The sequence below is a fragment of the Clarias gariepinus genome, chromosome 20, assembly GCF_024256425.1.
Source record: "Clarias gariepinus isolate MV-2021 ecotype Netherlands chromosome 20, CGAR_prim_01v2, whole genome shotgun sequence".
NCBI classification, from domain to species: Eukaryota; Metazoa; Chordata; class Actinopteri; order Siluriformes; family Clariidae; genus Clarias; species Clarias gariepinus.
Window position 1 is genome coordinate 1,809,480 of NC_071119.1, and position 20,516 is coordinate 1,829,995.

The 20,516-nt window shown below is 42.8% G+C and overlaps 3 protein-coding genes and 1 non-coding gene across 4 annotated transcripts; 1 reads left to right on the top strand and 3 right to left on the bottom strand.

The window, feature by feature from the left end:
• Positions 1–1,649: 1,649 nt before the first annotated feature.
• On the bottom strand, positions 1,650–7,611 carry LOC128508833 (uncharacterized protein C4orf54-like). Its single transcript, XM_053480307.1, has 2 exons — positions 4,149–7,611; positions 1,650–1,690 (listed from the first exon to the last, which is right to left on the bottom strand). Exon 1 carries the CDS (start codon positions 7,589–7,591, stop codon positions 4,160–4,162), a length of 3,432 nt encoding a protein of 1,143 aa, XP_053336282.1. The 5' UTR covers positions 7,592–7,611; the 3' UTR covers positions 1,650–1,690; positions 4,149–4,159.
• Positions 7,612–11,600: 3,989 nt separating this feature from the next.
• On the bottom strand, positions 11,601–14,705 carry xpa (xeroderma pigmentosum, complementation group A). The gene is made up of 7 exons (XM_053480308.1): positions 14,474–14,705; positions 13,983–14,176; positions 13,754–13,864; positions 13,539–13,644; positions 12,975–13,140; positions 12,468–12,585; positions 11,601–12,034 (listed from the first exon to the last, which is right to left on the bottom strand). Exons 2-7 carry the CDS (start codon positions 14,137–14,139, stop codon positions 11,880–11,882), a joined length of 813 nt encoding a protein of 270 aa, XP_053336283.1. The 5' UTR covers positions 14,140–14,176; positions 14,474–14,705; the 3' UTR covers positions 11,601–11,879.
• A 448-nt stretch (positions 14,706–15,153) lies between these two features.
• On the top strand, positions 15,154–15,227 carry trnai-aau (transfer RNA isoleucine (anticodon AAU)). Its single transcript has one exon. It is a non-coding gene; the product is annotated as a tRNA-Ile (tRNA).
• Positions 15,228–16,113: 886 nt separating this feature from the next.
• saraf (store-operated calcium entry-associated regulatory factor) lies at positions 16,114–19,337 on the bottom strand. The gene is made up of 6 exons (XM_053479562.1): positions 19,067–19,337; positions 18,603–18,781; positions 17,471–17,903; positions 17,096–17,357; positions 16,821–16,927; positions 16,114–16,535 (listed from the first exon to the last, which is right to left on the bottom strand). Exons 1-6 carry the CDS (start codon positions 19,134–19,136, stop codon positions 16,510–16,512), a joined length of 1,077 nt encoding a protein of 358 aa, XP_053335537.1. The 5' UTR covers positions 19,137–19,337; the 3' UTR covers positions 16,114–16,509.
• Positions 19,338–20,516: the final 1,179 nt, after the last annotated feature.

A 20,516-nucleotide genomic window follows, 5' to 3' on the forward strand; every position in this document is an offset into this window, starting at 1 on the left:
TCTCAAAAAAAAAAAAATAAATAAATCTCACAAAAATATCATACAAGCATCAAGCCTGAATGATAATCTATTGTGATCAAAACAAAACATATACTGTATGGCTGTTAAAATAACGAAAACTAGCTAATCAATCAGTGAATTTGCATGCGTAAACTGGCTTTGATTAGCACATCCTGGTTGGAGCTTAGCTTAAACAGCTACTGTAGATATGTAAGGCTACTTTCTGTAGGTATGTTTTGCAGTAAACCTTTTAATCTAAAACTAAAACAAATATTTTTTTATGTGCAGCTAAAGCTAGCTAAGGGTAACTTTTACACTGTAAGTTGTGTACTTGCTTACACTTACTTGCTCTAGTGATTGAATGATTGATTTGCACTTAAGCTTCAAACATGCAAGTACAAAAATACAGCATTAACCTGCTTTAAATGGTACTCAGATTATTTAAAAAAAAAAAAAGAAAGAAAAGGAAAAAAAATTAACATTGTGAAATCCTTTTTTTTTTTTTGGTGTAGATTTTGTTTTTGTAAAGATATATTTTTTACGCAGCAGGTAAACAGACTGTCCTGCAGATCCATATACCTTTAATGTACATTCATATAAACAGAAGCAGAAACAGAAAGCTAGCACCCAGCTAAACTGCACCAACAATGGAAATGATGATCATACACAGTGTAGATAAAGGAACTCCTAAGGTTAGCTTTAACGTTTAAACTGTTAGCATGTTTAGCTTCACAGAAGGCTGTGTCCCAATACTAAGTTGTTAAACCTCCCATGATTCTGACGAGCGATTCTTTAAGTTAACTTCACCTGTGATATCATCTTACTTTTTATTTCTTAACCTTGAAAAAATGATTTGTGTACAACTCTGGTCAAAATGTAGCTAGCAATTTTTTTAATTAGCTAACCACCATCAACAGTTAGAGCAATCTTTATTGTAGAAGCTTGATTAATGTTGTTAATCTAGCAAATTACTCGACTGAAGCTAGTATTTTATACCTGGCACTATGCTACGTCGAGTCAAACCTTGAAATGAAATCTAAGCTCTAGGCAAGGTGCATTCACGTGCTCACATTCTTGCTAACTCTTACCTAGCTTCCTGATTAACTAGCAGGACAAAGTAGCAAAGTTCAGGCAGCTTTTGTTTAAAGTCTAAAATCCGCTGATGAGCTTATTATCGCTGTATTCGCGTCACAGACGATCAGATTGGCATTTGGATAACTAGCAATGTTTAAGGTTATAAAACTTAAAAAAAATTAGGGGGGAACAAGGAGACTTCAACTAAGGGGACGGGGTATTGGAATACAGCCACACACTTTGCAGAGGTAACAAGCAGACATTTTTACACATAAACAATAAACAATAAACAACATAAACAACGCCTCGGTGAAACACAAACTGATTTACCCACAATGCAGTGCTTCAGATGCATTTACAGAATGTAGACGAGCAGATGTGAAACTGTCCGACCAAAAACCTTGACGATGTTCCACACACACACACACACACACACACCTGGGAAAAAAAGTTTGAAACCGCAGTGCAGACAGGAAGCTGAAATGGCACAGGAAGTGACATAGTTTCTGCGGGAACCGTTATGTTATGTTCCGATGTGAGAATCAGGGTACCCTTCTGAACACACACACACACACACACACACACACACACACACACACACACACACAACCCAGACCTGTAAGGAAAGAAAAGAAAGACAGATATGGTAAAAATGTTTAAATACTATAATCATTAGTACTTTAATCAATACATAATATGGATTTTTTTCTTTTAAATTACTTTTAATTACAACAAACAAACAAAACCCACAAAATCTGTTACTGTCACTGTACAAATGGTCATATAAACACACACACACACACACATTAATAAACCCTCCTATCCGTGTATTTTATGATACACATCAGGGATTGAACGGACCTGTTGAGTTTTAATTCGTTTAATATAAACTGAATATATTAATTATCTCTATTCGAACTCGTCACAGCAGACTTTACCATCGGGGTGACGGAGAGGTTTCCTTCTCCTTTCTGCATTTAAAGAATCGCCCCAAAGAAGGAATCGTTTAGGAAGCATCAGCTCCACAGTCGAACCTCAGCTGAAGGGTGTAGTGTTAATTCCCCGCACATGTACAGGGGGGGTTTATAAAGCACCTGTCGCCCCTGTGTAAACCTCAGTCTGTGTAAAGACTCTTATACACACACATTCTCACTTCCTCATGTAACTCGTGTTCCGTGTGTTAGGACGAGTTCTCTGATGACATGTGGCGTAAATTCCTACGTGTCTCACATCTGGTAGAAGATTCAACATAAAACTGTGTGTGTGTGTGTGTGTGTGAGTGTGTGAGTGTGTGTGTGTGTGTGTGTGTGTGTGAGTGTGTATGTCAAAGAATGAGAGAAGTGTGTGTGTGTGTGTGAAAGATTAATAAGGGTGAGTGTGTGATGTTGTATGTCATGCGTGAGAGATTGATATATATATATATGTGTGTGTGTGTGTGTGTGTGTGTGTGTGTGTGTGTGTAAGAGAGATTTTCCAGATCGTGTGTGGTTTGTAAGCAGCTGAGAGAAGTGTGTGTGTGTTAGAGAGTAAAAGACAGACTTCAAGGTTGTGTATGGTTTGTAAGAGACCGAGTGTGTGTGTGTGTGTTTTCTGTAAAAGACCGAGACACGTGTGTGTGTGTGTGTGTGTGTGAAATTATGATTTACCAACAGATCAGTGAAACTCCTATCGCTAGTCTGAGTGAGTGTGTGTGTGTGTGTGTGTGTGTGTGTGTGTGTGAGTGGTAAGTGAGTTAAAACAAGAGAGGTACAGAGACAGAGAGAGAAATAGAGAGAGAGAGAGAGAGAGAGGTACAGAGAGAGAGAGAGAGAGAGACAGTAAACGAGTGAGTGATTAATTTTCTGCCTCGAACCGCTGAGTCAATCAGTTTGTGTTATTGATTTACACAAAATGCATCATTTGTGAATCAGATGTGTGTGTGTGTGTGTGTGTGTGTGAACAGGTGTGTGTGAGTTTTAGTGAATCTGATTGGTTGATGGTGGAGAGAGAGAGACAATACAGTTGACCTGCAGCAGCTGAGGCGAGTGCATGTCACGTCTCTCTCTCTCTCTCTCTCTCTCTCTGTCTCTCTCTCTCTCTCTCTGTCTCTCTCTGTCTCTCTCTCTCTGTCTCTCTCTCTCTCTCTGTCTCTCTCTGTCTCTCTCTTGCTCTCACTCTCTTTTTTTCTCACTTTTGATTTCATACTGTTATTCTCTATCATTTATATCTCCCTCAATGTTTGTCGTTTCCTCTTTTGCTCTTTCAATTCTTTATTGCACTGTCCTCTTTATCTTTCATGTTCTCTTGTTCCTTTTTTATTCTGCTTACTTTTGTTCCAATTGTTTGATCCTACTGAACGTTTTCTCTCTCTCTCTCTCTCTCTCTCTCCCTCTCTCTGTCTCTCTCCCTCTCCCTCTCTCTCCCTCTCTCTGTCTCTCTCTCTCTCTCTGTCTCTCTCTCTCTTTCTGTCTCTCTCTCTCCCTCTCTCTGTCTCTCTCTCTGTCTCTCTCTGTCTCTCTCTGTCTCTCTCTCTCTACCTCTCTCTGTCTCTCTCTCTCTCTCTCTCTCTGTCTCTCTCTCTCTCTCTCTCTCTCTCTCTCTCTCCCTCTCTCTCTCTCTCTCTCTCTCTGTCTCTCTCTCTCTCTCTCTCTCTCTCTCTCTCTCTCTCTCTCTCTCTCTCTCTCTCTCTCTCTCTCTCTGTCTCTCTCTCTCTCTCTCTCTGTCTCTCTCTCTGTTCCTTTAGTCTTTCTTGCCACCATTTACTCTATCATGCTCTCTCTTACCCACTATATAAAGCTGTGTGTGTGAGCGTGTTTGCGTGTGTGTGTGTGTGTGTGTGTGTGTGTGTGTGTGTGTGTGTGTGTGTGATCGGTCTCAGCAGCTGTTGTTCCCCTGCCTCAGCACAACAAATGCACAACGTCCCCTGACCTTTATTTAATACTTCTAAACACACACACACACACACACACACACACACTGTAAAGCTCTAGTTCACGTTCCTAACTGAAAGTAGAACAGAAAGTTTCAGACTTCTCCCTCTCTCACACACACACACACACACACACTCGTCATATACAGAAGTGAAGCTCACTCACACTCTCTGTGCTCATCTGTGCTCCACGACGAAGCTCATTGTTGTGCCGTCGAAAGAGGGCGGAGCCACAATGCGTGGTCCTTGCTGTGAGGTGATACTGATGCCTGTTTTAGCCCCGCCCACTGTCGTGTCCGCCCCCGTGCCCGCGCTCTCACAAATGGGAGGCGACTGCGGTTGTACAAACGGCGGTGGACAGATGAGATACGCTGCTGGGCTCAGGGCCACCGGGACGTCCAGATACTGAGCACTCTCGGGGCAATAGAGTCTCTGCGTGATTGGCTGAAGGGCGATGGGCGTGTCCACCAGGTAGTACTGCCCCGTTATGGGATCCAGTAGGAGCTTGCGTTGGGTGTTCGACGTGAGCGGGTCCATTGGGGGGGTGACACAGACGATTTGAGCAGGCTGGAAGAAGGTCAGCGTTGGGCTCTCAGGAGACCATGAGTCTGTGATGACTGGTGAGCGCTGAAGAGGTGGGCGGGGCCCCTGAAGAACCTGAGGATGAGGTGCAGGGTTGAGGGTTTGTTCCTGGGCATGGGGTTTTGTCTCCAAGGGGCACGACTTAACTGGGATGGTTAGATAATTTTCCGAATCCAGTGCAGGTGTCGGTTGAGATCTAGGTGTCGAGGTTGTGACTCTGACTCCGGCTCCGCCCTCATCCCTGTTTCTTTTCTCTGTGATGCTTTTCGAGGGGCAGATTTGGAAGGGTTTTTTTGTGGAGCTAGAGATGTTACTGTGGACATTGGAACACTGGATCTTGGGAGCATCCTGCTGCAGATGATGCGTGATTGTTTTGGTGAAGCTCGTGCCCACACCAGGAGTTGGAACTTTGTTAGGTTCTGCTTTTGCCAGCCGCTCACCATCGACTCCTTGCTCCTCGCTAGTTATTAGTGAGAGTACATGGCTGTGTGTCACCGGTTGTGGTGGCTCTGTCTTGCGCCGCCACTCATTCCGGTCAAACACGTAAAGCTGCTCCATGGTCTTTACAGCCGCCTTAAGTTTCTCAAGCGCCACCTGGTTTGCCATTTTACACTCCCCCCGTTTATCGAAGCTTTCTTTCCGTCTGGCCAACTTCATCTGCATCTCCTGCTGCTCGGAGACTTGCTGCATCTGTGACCTTTCGCTTTCCGGGTCGTTCTGTCTGCTTGAATTTGCATTCATGTTCATATTAGTGTTCACTGAATGGCATTTGATCACCATGGGCATCTTTTCTTTCTTTTCGCTTTTATCTGGTTCTTTTTTGATGCTGTAACTTTCTTCGTGAGATGTGGATTTATTCTGGCTGCTTTCCAAAGACACTAACCGGTATGAGCTCTTGACCAGTTTGCGCACATCTCTCACCTGATGGATTGGTGTTTGGAGTTTACACCTGCTGTCTCGGACGTCCCTTACTGTAAAATGTGGAACCTTTTCGCTCTTGGTGTCTCTGTTGTGCTTGGCAAGGTTCGGTGTCAGGAGGCTGGCGATGTTAAAAGGACGCTTGGGGTTGGTTTTGTTCTCCTTGAAACTGCGCAGACGGATTGTGATTTCTGGAGCCTTGCTGCTGCTTGAAGCATCCGCGGCGCTTGTTATCTTTCCGTCTGATTGGTCAGTGGGTGGTTCCAGTACTTCCTTTTCTTTTAAAAGGAAATGTGACCCAGTAACGTATAAGTGTGACATTTTTGTTGTTTTGTTATCTGTGACGTCGACACATGTTTTCTCGCTTTTTTTTGGTGCTGCGATCGGCATTGTTGTGGCCGTGACATCACTTTTATGCACTTTGGGTTCTAAGGCCTCATTTATTTCCTTGCAAATTCGGTGTTCCTCCAGCAGTGCTTTTTCGATGTTTTCTACTGTAGGTGGACATGATGTTTTGCTTGTCTCCTTTTCCTCTTCTTCATCTTCCTTTTTGAAAGTGGCGTCCAAACTGTCCACAACTTCTTCCAATGAGATAACCGAGTGTAGAGATCCTGATTCTGATGGTGATCTTTGCAACACTTTTGGTGGTGAGTCTACATGTTCCACACCACGTACTTCACCGAGCTCCAACTTGCCCTCTTGCTCAGACTGCATCTTCTTGGAAATACTGTTTTGCAGGACGCTCGAGGCAAAAACAGCTTTGGTGTGCACTGCTTCCATTCCAACCTCTGTCTGTTCACATAACTGGGTTGTTGTTGCATTGCAGTTACTCAATACGTCCTGTGTGCATTTCGTGCCGCTTTCAGTATCACAGCTTTTATATTTCAATGTCAGGGTCTGGGGGGTTCCTGATTCGGCGGCACTGTTCACGTTAGCGGTTCCACTATCCGTATGCTGTTTCATTTCCACCGAGCACATAGAATTTTTGTGTTCATTATAGACCCCACCCTCTGTCATGTAATTCTTGTAATTGAAATCCATTAAAGTGGACCATTTGTTCATACACAGGCTGTGCTCTGAAAAAGAGGATTCACTAGATGGTCTGAGGTCAATGGTGTCAAAGTAAGGACACGCAAGGCTCCGGAAAGACTTCGCCGTCAGGTTTCGGACTTCCTTATCGGCATCGTCGAGCTCGCTCACAGAACTCGACGCACCGCTTGAGTACTCAGTGACATCTTTGCCCTTCATCAGTTTGCTAGCCAGATGCTGGCGCCCTGGCGCAGGAATGAAATAGTGCACGTGACTGTCATACGGCACCTCTGTCTTTTCTTGTGTTTTACGATAACAATGCAAAAGCTCGCTCTCATCAAAGGATGGCCGAACAGATTGGCTCACATTTTGGGATGAGGCTTCAACTGATACGTGAACTTGTCCTGTAGTATTGCGTGCACCATCATCCGAACTCGCACACTCACTCTCAGTGCTGATCAGCGATTTGGTAGCAGCCAGTTTCGGTGGACGGCTGCTCGTTGCTCTCCGTTGACCCCTATCCCCGATAGACTGCTCACCACTCTTAAAAGATGCATAGTCCACAAACGAGTACACAAGATTGTCATCTTCGTAATCCCAGCACGAGCTGGGGGCACGGCCGAGCTCGTGGTCCATGTCGTGGTCCAGTTCAGTGAGCTGAATCTCATGTGTTGTTATGTAGTGTGATTCCGTTTCCTCGGCCACAGGCATGTCGTGTTCGCTTTCATCGGGATTGCCGTCTTCAGACTCCGACTCGCACCTGCTGTTCAAATACATGTCAGTGTAAACCGTTTCCTCCGGTTCATGGCACGTCACAGCAGTCTCCGGCTCAAGGAAACTTTCAATTTTTAAATCCTTTTCTGACAGATTGGAAGAACTGTCCTGTCTGTCCTTCCTTTGATCTGCACGACCTTCCACATGGTTCCCTTTACGCTTGAATATGGCTCGCTGTTTTCTCTCACCGGTAAATGTGACTTTCACCGTGTTGGTGCTCCCAAGATCTACGTAGTTGGTCTCATTGCTACAGTGTTCCTTCTTGGGTACTCCGGTAACCATGATGGCTGTGCGGAGGGTCTCCATTTTGCGGCGTGAAGTGCAAAACTGAAGAAGGGGGGGAGGGAGAGAGGGAAAGAAAGAGAGAAAGAAAGAGAAGAAAGAGAAGAAAGAGAAAGAGCTGCCTCTCCTCGCCGCTCGGTGTTTCTGGAGCGCGTGTCTCTCTCAAGCCTCTGGTTTAATGGAGAGTTACGCACGAGCCAAACTCCCCCTCCCACACTCTTTCCGTCTCAGATGACAAAGCTCTTGCAAAAAAAACGGCGGGGCGAGGGCACGAACCCTCTCACAAGTTACTCCAATAGCGGACAAAGAAACAGCGGTTTGTGTGTTTGGGCATTTAATAAGTCAGACTATAGACAGTTTACTACAACAACCAAGTGAACAAAATTATAATAAAAAACACATTTCATTACAAATATTTCACATTTATTTAGACTGTTCATGGTCTGGAGATACTGAGATGAGTAAATAAATAAATAAACCAACTTTTTTTTACTTGAATAAGATAAAAAAAAGTGGAATAAGAATGAAATCATGTAATATTTATGCATATTTCGTTTCATTTTTGTTAATTCTGTTGAATACAGAATTATTTATTTGTTTTACGCAACTCTATTTAAACAAAAATTTGCAGAGACTGAAATGATCATTTAAATCTGACAATTTATTGATTTTAAAATATAATAATAAGATCAAAGTGGATACACGTATATATAAAAATACTTATAATAATACCTTATAAAACATCATATGTAAATATTGATTATGCTAGTATTATGACATTATTTTTTTATTAACTAAAGTTATTATTTTTTTCATTTAACATTTCTTTCAATAATTATATGATGTTAGCATTATTTAATACCTAGCATATAATTTAAAACAACTATAAAGAATCAGGAATGGCTCTGAGTGTCTACAGCACTAACTCTGTTCAATACAAAATCCTTTAACCGTAATACGATAAGGAAGTGTGTCATAATTGAATAATAATCACGGACAATTTGGATCCATCAATAATATTTAACCGTTCGGTGTATTTATGGACCGAGAGATGACTGAACGATGGAAACATTAGGCCTGTATTTATAGCCACTGAAGACATGTCACTTCACACACACACACACACACATAGACATAGACTGGGGATTAGCGGCTTACATCATTCACTCACACTAATAGCAAAAATACAGAGAATGTCCTGGTGTGTGAGAGACTTTGGTCATTTGTTGTTGAGTGAACGTGCGGTTGTGGCACGCCGCAGCTGCCCTGTGGTATTATGGAGCGGAGCCAGCTGGCACTGTATGGGAAAAATATACACAATAAGCACACACACCGCGTAAAACACCTGCAGCTACCGCACGCTGAACGTCAATCTAAAGCTCAGGGTTTAATGAAACGGGATAAAGCCGGTTTAAACCTGTACTGAAAAAAATTAATTACTAGCTAGCGTATATATAAACTAACTAGAACAACATTGACCTCAGGTTTTTATAAGGAAAAAACTTATAATACACGTTAATATGTTTAGCATCAAGCGCTAACTAAATAAATACAATTAAATTGAATAAACCAAAGTAAAGCCTACCAAGTTACACTCGTTTTAATTATCGATAACTCTTTGGTACAAGCTATCAGCTAGTTACTTACTTAGTTATTTACTACAGAAAGACAAAACTTCTGAAAGGACATATTTGAATATAATTCCCCTGTAGAGCTGTTAGGAAATGAGCAAAATATTAAAAGTTTGCCTTAACAGCATGGAAACTGTATGAAGAAAGTTAACCATTACCTCATATAAGTTGCTAAAAAAAATAAGCAAAGTTTTATTTTTATAAAATTAGCAAGAAAATATTTTGTATGAATAATAACACAGTACACTTAGCATTTCCACACAACTATCCGTGCAGAAAATATTCTTGTAAAGTCAGCGATCGAACAAATGTGTTTACAAACTAAACCAACCTAGCAAGCAAAAACTAAACCTAACAGATACAAATTAGCAAAGGAGACGCAAACCAGCAAAGAAATTGTAATTATTAAAGACGAACTTTGTGTTTAATTTCTTGAACGACTAACCTATGCTATGAGAGCTAGCTAGCGATTCAATAAAATAAAAAATGAAGCTAGTAAACAAAATCTAGGCTAGTTAACACGAACCAGCCATTTAAATCTAAGCCAGAAATTTTAATCTAAAACACTGAGGGAAGTTATCTGGCACAAAGAAACTAGCAAGTGCAAGCTAACAAACATAAGCTAGATATAGCTAGTCAAACATATGTAGATATAGCAGGTGAAAGTAAACTAGCACACGCTGATGTAGCATGAAAACGCTAACGAATAAAGAACTCTAAGAACTCAAAACTCAGATGCGTCTTTCAGGACACAAGTAAGCAGAGCTAGCAAGAGACATAAATACAGGACACAAGCCGGTGCGTTCTCTCTCTTTTGGCTGTATTTTCATTGACCTCTACAAAGCGGTTAAATTTAGGCCGCTATTTAAAACGCGAACGCGACTGGCAGATCGGTTACGAGCAGAACACCTTATAAAACAGCAGCTGCCAAATCAGGAGGGTCATTTATCAAAGCAGACGCGCAGGAAATGCAACACCGCCTGTCCACACCACCGGCGAGAACCGAAGCCAAGCTTAATTCTTAGAATACAGATAAAAACGACAAAAAAACTCAATCAAAATAGGAAACTAGAAGAAGGAGATGAAGCTGGATGTGTGACTTTGCATACGACTAGACTTTACACTTCCATAGCAGCATCTGCGTCTGTCCTTTGACCCTGAACATTTATCACGGAGGTGACCTTATCGAGCTTGTGAACCCCATGTGTGTTTGCACTTTAAATATCGATGCTAAGTATACTGTATAATACAGCAGCAAAACGACACTAGCAAACAAGAACTAGCGTAGTAGGTAAAAGCTATCACACACAACTCTAACCCTGCAAACATCTAACTTTATAAAAGCACAAAATAACTAGCAAAACAAATGGCAATAAAAATCAAAGCTAGCTAACAAATTCTAGCTAGCAATCAATAAACTAGCAAGTGAAATATGCGAAACAAAATTTACCGGTAAGAAAGTAAAAAAAAATCTAAAAACTAGTTAACTTAGAAAATAACATTAAAAAAGCTAGCAAAGTTTAATGTTTTTTCTATTGAGAAAAAGTTAACTAGCGACGGAAATCAAACTTAGCACAAAAATTATGGCTAGAGGGCTAACCACGTAACCAAAAGCTAAATTATTAAATGAGCAAAACAAGGCTGCTTTAGCTGCTTGAGATATGATTTAGGTGAAGTCTCAGACAGAAGGCTGTCAATCACAATGACAGCTTATTAGAATATTAGGCCACGCCCAGGTTCAGTCTCATTAGCTGTTTGAACTACTGTTTACAGCATTTATGGTTTTTTTTTGTTTTTTTTTTACAATATATACTTTCACAGACATTTACAGGATGAAAGAGGGCCTAGCTTACATCTGTGTGTGTGTGTGTGTGTGTGTGTACTTTCGTTAGCTGTTAGCGCCAGTAAGCTCATGCTGTACATGCCTGGCATTGCTAACATTACTGCTGACTGCTTTGTATCTCACTTAGCTGTTTTTAGCCTCTGACACCTCCGGGCCACCGTACAGTCCCACAAATCAAAGGGCATGGGCATTCCAGATCTGGCAAAATAATAAATGTGTGTGTGTGTGTGTGTGTGAGAGAGAGCGAGAGAGAGGGAGAGGGAAGGAAGGAACATGTAGTAAAATATTTTTATCTCGCGGCACTTGGGAGTACAGGGCATAATGCTAACGCTTCATCATTTATTCTTTAATAATTTGCGTGATTGGTTTAAATCCATGGAGTTTTGTTTTATGACGTCACAACCTAAAGTAGCTCCACCCCCAATTTATTATTATTTGTTTTATAAAAAAAGAATACAGCACAGGAGTTGTGAAGATTTTAAAAAGTTATAATCAAGTTTCTCACACACTTCAACAAGATGAAAGGAAAAAAAACTAAACTTCTGAGTTGATGTATTTTCATTACAAAATTTATTTACATTTCATTTACTTGGAACGTAACAGAGGGCCACTGTGGCTGTGTTCTAATCAGAGTTTTGTTCCCTAGGAAGGCAGCAGGTGTAGGGAGCATGTCATAAGAAGACTCCTCCCCTTTTATTGAAACGCAGCACCATGTGTGTTGAAGATCCCATTATTGTGATGTCCGTGAACATTTCTCGCAGCATGTGTGTGTGTGTGTGTGTGTGTGTGTGTGTAAGAGAGGTAGTGAGATCAGGACGGACTGGGGACACAGCCGGCTCTACATCTTCTCGTAGGTGAGCTGGTGTCCGCATGTCTTACACACTTTCCTGTACAGGTCCTCGTCCTCGTCCAGCAGCTCCTCATCACCGTAATCATGCTGATGGACACCGGTGTCTTTCCTGAAAACACTGCTCCTCACAGCGCGCCTCAACTCTGAGAGAGAGAGAGAGAGAGAGAGAGAGAGAGAGAGAGAGGGAGGGAGGGAGGGAGGGAGAGAGAGAGAGATAGATAGAGAGAGGGAGAGAGAGAGAGAGATAGAGAGAGAGAGAGGGAGAGAGAGAGAGAGATAGAGAGAGAGAGGGAGGGAGGGAGGGAGAGAGAGGGAGAGAGAGGGAGGGAGAGGGAGGGAGGGAGGGAGGGAGGGAGGAGGATTAATATAAAGAGAAAGTGCTATAAGATGTCTGTTAATTAAACTTTAGACTGAAATCAAATATTTAAATAATAAATGAATTTTACAAAAACATGACATCATAACCTGATGTTTATAAACTGTAACTGTGTTTGTCCTTTTCCAGATTTTGTGTTCATATATGAGCGTACGTATGTTCGTGAATTAATATCCGTGTGTGTGTGTGTGTGTGTATACCTTTTACTTTTTTGTTGAAGCGTTTCTGTTTCTGCACCTCCCTGTTCTCCTCTCGAGCCTCTCGCGCCTCCTCCAGAGCCTCCTCACTGCCCCAAACCTCCAGAGACCGAGACACCACCTTAACACACACACACACAGAGGTATAGGGCTTGTGGTGAAGAGTAGGGGATAGGGGTAGAGGATAAGGAGTAGGGGTAGAGGATAGGGAATAGGGGTGTAGGGGATAAAGGTATGGGTATTGGGGGTGTAGGGGATAGGCGATAGGGATGTAGGAGATAAGGTATAGAGGGAATTTAGAGGCAGTAGGGATGTAGGGGACAGGGGGGTAGAGGTTGGGACTAGGGTGTAGAGGATAGGGGGTAATGGTACAGGAAGATGTATAGAAGAGGAAGTAGTGGAGAGGAAGCGGGGTTAGGGAATAGGGTGTAGGAGATAGAGGAGTGTGGAGGACAGGGGGAGTGTACTGAGGGGTTAAAGAGGTTAAAGGTCAGGGGTCAGGCGCGTTACCTGTGACCTGAGGTAGAGCTTCATGTCGCCCCAGTGGGGGTTGTGTGGGTTCTTCTTCAGGACGAAGCGCAGGGGCGGCTCACGCCGGTCCAGGTCGCAGTCTTTCAGCAGGAACAGCTGCTTCGACTCAGTGCGAGAAATAAGCTTGTGTTTCTCCTCGCTGTCTCTACACACACACACACACACACACACACACACAACATGGTTACAAACCCCTTCAGATTCCCCTTCGCCTGTGTGTGTGTGTGTGTGTGTGCCTACATGCAATGACAATTGAGGAAGTGTTTGTGCATAAACACTAGTGAGAAAGTGTGTGTGTGTGTGTACGGTTGGAACACTAGACCACAGAAGCATTAGACACAGCTGTAAAGGAATGAGTGGAGAGGAACACACACCACACACATGCATGCGTAACCAACTGACATGAACCCCCCGACCCACACACACACACACACACACACACACATGCAAAGATCTCGGAAAGACAAGACAGTGTTTAACTAAGAACATATACAGGTACAAAAGTGTGTGTGTGTGTGTGTGTGTGTGTGTGTGACATCGTACCTGCACTTGTCACACACTGAGAGATCGAAACTGTTGCTGAGGTACGAGTCCATGAACGGCTTGGCGCACTCCTCACACACCAGATAATCCGGCTCCATCACCGGGGCTGAACATTTAACACACACACACCCAAGGATTTAAGGCACAAGGATTTGGGGGGGGGGGGGGGCAATACTTTGGACACATCCCAACATTGTCGAACTGATTGTAGTTACCGGGTTCGTGCACTACTCTGGCGGCGCGCTGCTCGTCCTCCTCCTCATCCTCCTCGATGAAGAAGCCGGCACCGGAGTCGATGGTTTTCGCCACTTTGGCTGCCGTGGCACCTGAAGTAAAACACACACACACACACACACACACACACACACAGAGCGTTAAGACAAGGTGCTTCAAGGTATTCTCTCTCTCACACACACACACACACACACACACACACACACACACCGTCTCCAGCGAGATGCCGGTTGGCGAGTCTGGCCTGCCGCAGCATCAGCGCCCTCTGTCGGTTCCTCTCGATCTTAGCTAGCATAAACGGCGTTAGCGGAGTCTTTCCCTCCGCCTCATCCTGCGCGGACGACACACTCGCCTTCACACACTCCATCCTGGTCTTACACACACACACTCACTCAGGCACACACCTGGAGAGAAAATCATCAAATCAGAAAGAAATCATTATCATTATTAGCAGCCATTGTCTATTTATGGGCATTTAAAACCGGATATGCAAATGAGAACACGCCCCAATGCGGAAGTATTGCCCATATAAGGTTAACATTATGATCATAACCGACATAATACGCTCCTCAAGAGAGCTTAGAGCAATGTTGTACACTATTCAATCCTCTATACAGTAGATACAAAAATAAATGAATCAGACAGTTTTTTTTTTACACAACTTACAAGCTTTTTCTATTTATTTATTTTTGACAACTTACCGGAAGCAGATGTGTGCGCGCGCACGCTAATAATCTCATCAAACGCAAAACAAAACTCAACGGAATTCCGTTACATTGACGTCAGAAATGATTAACATATAAAGCACACACTCAATACTAACACTTACTCATAAATAATAATAAAAAAAAGAGTTAATATCTGGCAAAACATAATCTTTCAATACTAACTGCTACCCATAATGCTTTCGTTGTTGTCCAGGGTTCCGATGACTTCTTCTCTGTTCGGAGAAGGGACGCTCTGATCCACGGACACACAATACCGCCACCTACAGTCTGACACATGGTAGTGCAGGGTAATTTATAATGCAAACTACTTTTTTTGTTTTTACTTTAATGGATCAACTAGTAGTCGGTAAAATGAAAAACCCTAACCATGAAAAAATGTTTTAAATAATTTTGTAATAATTGAAAAAATGAAAAAATAATTTTTATTTTTAAATCCCTGACGTGGAAAAAAAAATGTTTTTGAGGTTTGCGGTTTTTTCTTTCAAGTGACGCTGCAGATTTATTGAGAAAATGTAAGAAAAAAAAATAAGAATCAGAACATTTAATTAGAAACGTATCATATTGAAATAAAAACAATAAAAAAAAAACCTAAATCAATTACGTAATCATAAGTTTATTCAGTATTTAGCGCCATGTTTGAGCAGCAGCACCACGGCCGGTTAGCTCAGTTGGTTAGAGCGTGGTGCTAATAACGCCAAGGTCGCGGGTTCGATCCCCGTACGGGCCACAACTCGTTTTATTATTTCACCATTTATCCTATAAAAAAAAAAAAATATATATATATATATAGATATATACGAAAAAAAGATTCGTTTTCGGGAGATGTGCAACTGGTGCAATTCTGACCATGGACGGCAAGTTAGAACAGAGAGAGAGAGCATCAAATTCTACAAAACTGGGCAGAGACGTTCTACGCGATTTGGGCGTAAAGACGCAATGAGTCATCCTAGATGTTCTGAGTGGCACGGGCGCTACAAGAACAGAAGAACATCACTGGAAGACGACGACAGATCAGGACGACCTATGATGAGCTGTGCATAAGAACGATCCACAGCATCGCACCCGCTGTCGGTGTGTCATACGGAACCGTCCAGGCGATCCTCACCTGGGATTTGAACATGTGCCGAAGTCTCCTGAGAACTCATTCATGTTAGGGATCATTACCAAGACACAGAACCTGGGTGTACGGGTACGACCCTGAGACAAAGCGAAGCCCGTCGCCTGCAAAAAAAGTTGAGGCAGGTTCGCAGCTCAACCAAGTGCACGCTCATCGTCTTTTTCAACATTGGTCATCGAGAATTCAGTCCCAGGGGCCAGACGGTCAATAGCGAATTCTACTGCCAGATTTTAAGGTGTCTAATGGAGTACATAAAGCAAAAAAACTGAACTTGTAAACAGAGCTAATCTTTTTATTTCAATTTAAATACTTTCTATATTTTAATATCCTTTTTTTTTTACAAAGGTTAATATTTAGACTATTTCATCTGGCTTACTAGTTGTCTGCATCCACCTCAGAGAAAATGACATAACACCGTGGTAAATACAATCAATCATTCTTAGAAACACACACAAACATATACTCAGGAGAAGTTATGGAAGTACCACAATGCAAAATTAATTACTACAAAAATATTCTTTATTTATGTAGTAACTGTGTGAAGGAAAAACAAAAGCAGGTATTTAGTTACAGACAGAACTGGATAGAAGTTGTGGATTAAGCTTTAATCCCAACGATCACAATAAATGACGTCAACAGAACGCATCATACAATAACCCTGTTTGAACAACGTATTCAGCAAAACACACACACAATAAGGTCAAACACCTTATAAAACACATATTTATACACACACACACACATCTCAAAGCGAACCTGCTGCATAGAACAGTTTAACTTAAACTTAACCCAAAAACTGACTAAAGTAACTTTTTGCTAGTTAACGGTGATTCACGCTGAGCTCTGTGAACGTCTTCTATGAGGTCATCAGTTGGTGTCCGTCCAGCGAGGTTCATCTTCTCTTCGTTCCACCGAACCCTGCAAAAACAAACAAACAAAAAAGCCTTTGATCCACAGATTGAGATTCAGTGTGTGTGTGTAACACTCCATGCTCTCTTCTTCTCCGCTGTCAATCACAGCGATGCCGGATATCTGTGAGCTGGAGTGTGTGAAAGAGTGAAGGAAGCCATTTTCTTCACTCTTACATCATGACCTGCTTTCGAACCATGCTGCAGTTTAATCACTCGTGTTTTAAAGAAAATAGGTACGTTAGAAAAAAAAATGAAAGGAGAATAACGAGTTAATGGGTGGTGTGGGGTTTACCTGAAGCGGTGCGAGTCCCTGAGCTGGTGCTGGTGTTGGAGCCGGTGCTGGTGTGATTGTTGGTGTTGTAATGCGGCGTTCCGTAAGGGCTCACAGAAGGACCACGCCTACCATTAACACCACCGTACACAGGAAGAGGGAGAACCGTTTAATAAACTCTGTGTGTGAATTTGAGAACTACATTCCATCAGAACTGGGATTATTATAGTAGTTTCTAATATGAAACATTCTGCCCTAAGCTGTACATAATAAGAACATCAATGAGCTGCAGTAACCTCTGAGAGCCGAACAGGTATCCCAGCACTCCTCCTGTTCCCATTCCAGACCAGAATCCTCCTCCACCTCTGTTTCTGTTGCCTTGTCCTCCGAGCCCGCCCCCTAGACCTCCGAGCCCGCCCCCTAGACCTCCAAGCCCGCCCCCTAGACCTCCGAGTCCGCCCCCTAGACCTCCGAGTCCGCCCCCTAGTCCACTTGCTCCACAGCTGGCAGCGTGAGGGCCGCCGTCCGAATCAGAAAATCCGTATGGGGGAGGAGGATCTAAAACACACACATAACCTTATAGTAAAATATAATTAAATACAGTGGCATTGTGGGCGGAGTCTACAGTCTGATTAGTGTACATTTTAATTAGATCGGTACTCAGTCCATACCTGTGTACTCAGACCTAAACCCAGGAGGAGGTGGACCCATGTTACTGTATCCTGCTGCACCAGGACCTTGGGTTCCTTGGTACCCGTCTCCATAGGAACCACGCCCGGAGTTGCAGAGAAACATTTTGTAAACAGCGAAGGCAAACAGCAGGAAGATCACCAGGACCAACAGGCTGCCTGCAGCGTCACTCGACAGGCCGGTGGGGAAATTCTGGCCGTTTCCGTACTGCTGCTTCCCCTGGAAGAACCCGGAGAAGTCAGAGAATCTGGACGAGCCCTTCTTCTGCCGACCCTCGGCTGTGAGCTCCAGGGTGTACTCCAGGCCACACGAGCCCTTCAGGATATATGGGTCATCAGGGCTGTTGTAGCCTTCACAGGAGACCTCCACCTTTCCAAAACGGTACCAGCTATCCATATCGGCCTTGCACTCCCACTATAGAGAGAGAGGGGGGGGGGGGGGAAGAGAGAGAGAGAGGGAGAGAGGTTCGAGATCACAACCTTTAGGGACACCATTTATAGTTTATAACGGAATTACAGTCTGAATCCTGTTACGTTGTGGGCGGGGACTATGGTCTGATTACAGTCACGTTGTAGGCGGAGCCTAGAATAGGATTACAGTCACTTTGTGGGCAGGGACTCCAATTTAGTTACAGTCACTTTGTGGGTGGTGACTACAGTCTGGTTACAGTCACTTTGTGGGCGGGGATTTCGGTCTGGTTACAGTTACTTTGTGGGCGGGAACTACAGTCTGATTACAGTCACTTTGTGGGCGGGGCCTAGAATCGGATTACATTCACTTTGTGGGCGGGGACTACAGTCTGATCAAAGTCACTTTGTGGGCGGGGCCTAGAATCGGATTATATTCACTTTGTGGGCGGGGACTACAGTCTGATTAAAGTCACTTTGTGGGCGGGGCCTAGAATCGGATTACAGTCACTTTGTGGGCGGGGACTACAATCAGATTACAGTCACTCTGTGGGCGGGGCCTACCCTTTTGTGCAACACCACGCACTCCTGTGTTTAAAGTGTAATATGCAGTAGTGTTATATAACTAGAGGAACGTCTGAACACTGTGGTTATTGTGGTCGTTGGTGTTCAGGTGAATCGGACACACACACACACACACACACACCTGGACATCCACGCCGTCCCAGCCTTTATTCTGACACTGGACCACTTCCAGGACGAAGCTGCTGCAGCCCGCTGATCCTCCCACACACTGCAGCTGAGGAACAGGACTGGAGCGGCGAGCCGTCGTGTAGCGTCCCCTGTACAGAGTCAGGACCTGGACATCCCTGAGCAACACGGCTCCTTACACACACACACACACACACACACACACAGACATTTTACATACATACACACACACAGTTATCTTGTGCATTAAGCAAATTAGCCTGAACGTCTCATATATTACACGCCATCCACTTCCTTATCTGCGTTTATTCATTACTGTCTCATTGCAACTCTTTCTTATTAATACACACACAACAATCCTGCAAAAATAAACAAACAAACAATAAACAATCCTCATCACACCACTACACTGCACTGTTCATGTAATAAACATTAGAATTTTATTAAAGCTGACTTTACCGTCATTCCAGCCGGAGACGAGATGAGACATGAGCAGCAGGTGGACCAGGACAAACTCCGTCAGCGCCATGTTTACACTGCACGCACACAAACAACAATAACAATAACAACAACAAGCTAACACCACGATCTGACCGGTTCCACTGTTCCTAATGAATTCGTCTATAGACCTGAAACTTCTGCTGCTTAAATCAACCCGACGTCAACACTTTCTTCGTAAAAATACCGCTGCGATCAGACTGTGACGCTGTAAACAAACGCGCTACTTCCGCTTCCGCTTCCGGGTTGCCGCGTCATCGTTGTCGGCCAATGATTTTCTGTTTTGTTTACTTTTTTTTTATTTTGCTTTAATTTTATTTTTGTTAGATATATGTTTTTATATAAAATTTATTACTTATAAAAAAAATAATAAATACTAGAATAATAATAAATTATACAATAAATGAATATTTAGGTTGTTCCATAGTCTGCTGAATGAATAAAGCTCTGATGCCTGAGGTCTGTGTTTCACAAGGTGTAGGAGCACTGGAAATGTGACAACACCATCAAGGACACCAACATTTACCTCAGAAATGATAGTAAATCATGAAAAAATATGATGGCGTGCAATTTAAATTACACTGTGTAGCATTGTACGCTAACCACATTTCCAAGGTTGAAAATGGTTTAAAAAATGTATCTCCATATTGAAATATTGATCCTAATATCAGGGGAAATAAACAGGATGATGTGAGCACCTTTGACACAGAACGAGTCCAGACAATATCAGCGAAGGAAGCATTAGATAAGGACAGTTTAGGGAGAATGAGACCTACAGTAGGCAGTAATGTAACCTACTGAATTTCAACCGGCTTTAAAAAACGAAGAAGAAGAACCTTTAACCTATATTGTCCTGCACTTTTATTTACAAAAAAAATTGTGTAATGTATAATGTTAAAATAATAAAAACATCAAAAATATTGAAAAATAAATTCATATTTTAGGTTGTCAATGGACTTCCATAGTACGCTGAATAAATAACTGAGGCTAGCTCAATAGTGGAGGTATGACAGAACAATCAAGAGCATCAACACTTACCTCAGAAGTGTTAGCAAATCAGTAAAAAAAAATCATGGCGTACAGGAACAGAAAATGACAGAGCATAGCATTGTACGCTAACCAAATTCACATGGGTTGCTTCATATTAAAAAATGTAGAACAACGTAGGCATCTGTGACACAGAACAAGTCAAGACGAGATCAGGGAAGGAAGTATCAGATGGTTTTAGGGAAAGCTGGTCTGAAAAAATGGCTTGAAGGGCCCAGGAAGATGAGGGAGAATAAGACCATCGATAATGTAGCCTACTGGGTTCCAACCGCCATTAAACAACAAAGAAGAAGAAGAAGAACCTTCGACCGTTCCCAGTGTCACATTTCACATACATCACCAAAGTAGATCTAATTCTGTCTAA

Coding starts and splice junctions, on each gene's coding strand:
- xpa (XM_053480308.1), bottom strand. CDS start 14,139: ATGGAGTGTGTGAAGGCGAGTGTGTCGTCCGCGCAGGATGAGGCGGAG. Junction 13,645..13,753: donor CAGAGTAGTGCACGAACCCG/GTAACTACAATC, acceptor TTAAATGTTCAG/CCCCGGTGATGGAGCCGGAT. Junction 12,035..12,467: donor CTTCAACAAAAAAGTAAAAG/GTATACACACAC, acceptor TCTCTCTCTCAG/AGTTGAGGCGCGCTGTGAGG.
- saraf (XM_053479562.1), bottom strand. CDS start 19,136: ATGGCGCTGACGGAGTTTGTCCTGGTCCACCTGCTGCTCATGTCTCAT. Junction 18,782..19,066: donor CGTCTCCGGCTGGAATGACG/GTAAAGTCAGCT, acceptor TGTGTGTGTAAG/GAGCCGTGTTGCTCAGGGAT. Junction 17,358..17,470: donor GTTTAGGTCTGAGTACACAG/GTATGGACTGAG, acceptor TGTGTGTTTTAG/ATCCTCCTCCCCCATACGGA.
- LOC128508833 (XM_053480307.1), bottom strand. CDS start 7,591: ATGGAGACCCTCCGCACAGCCATCATGGTTACCGGAGTACCCAAGAAG.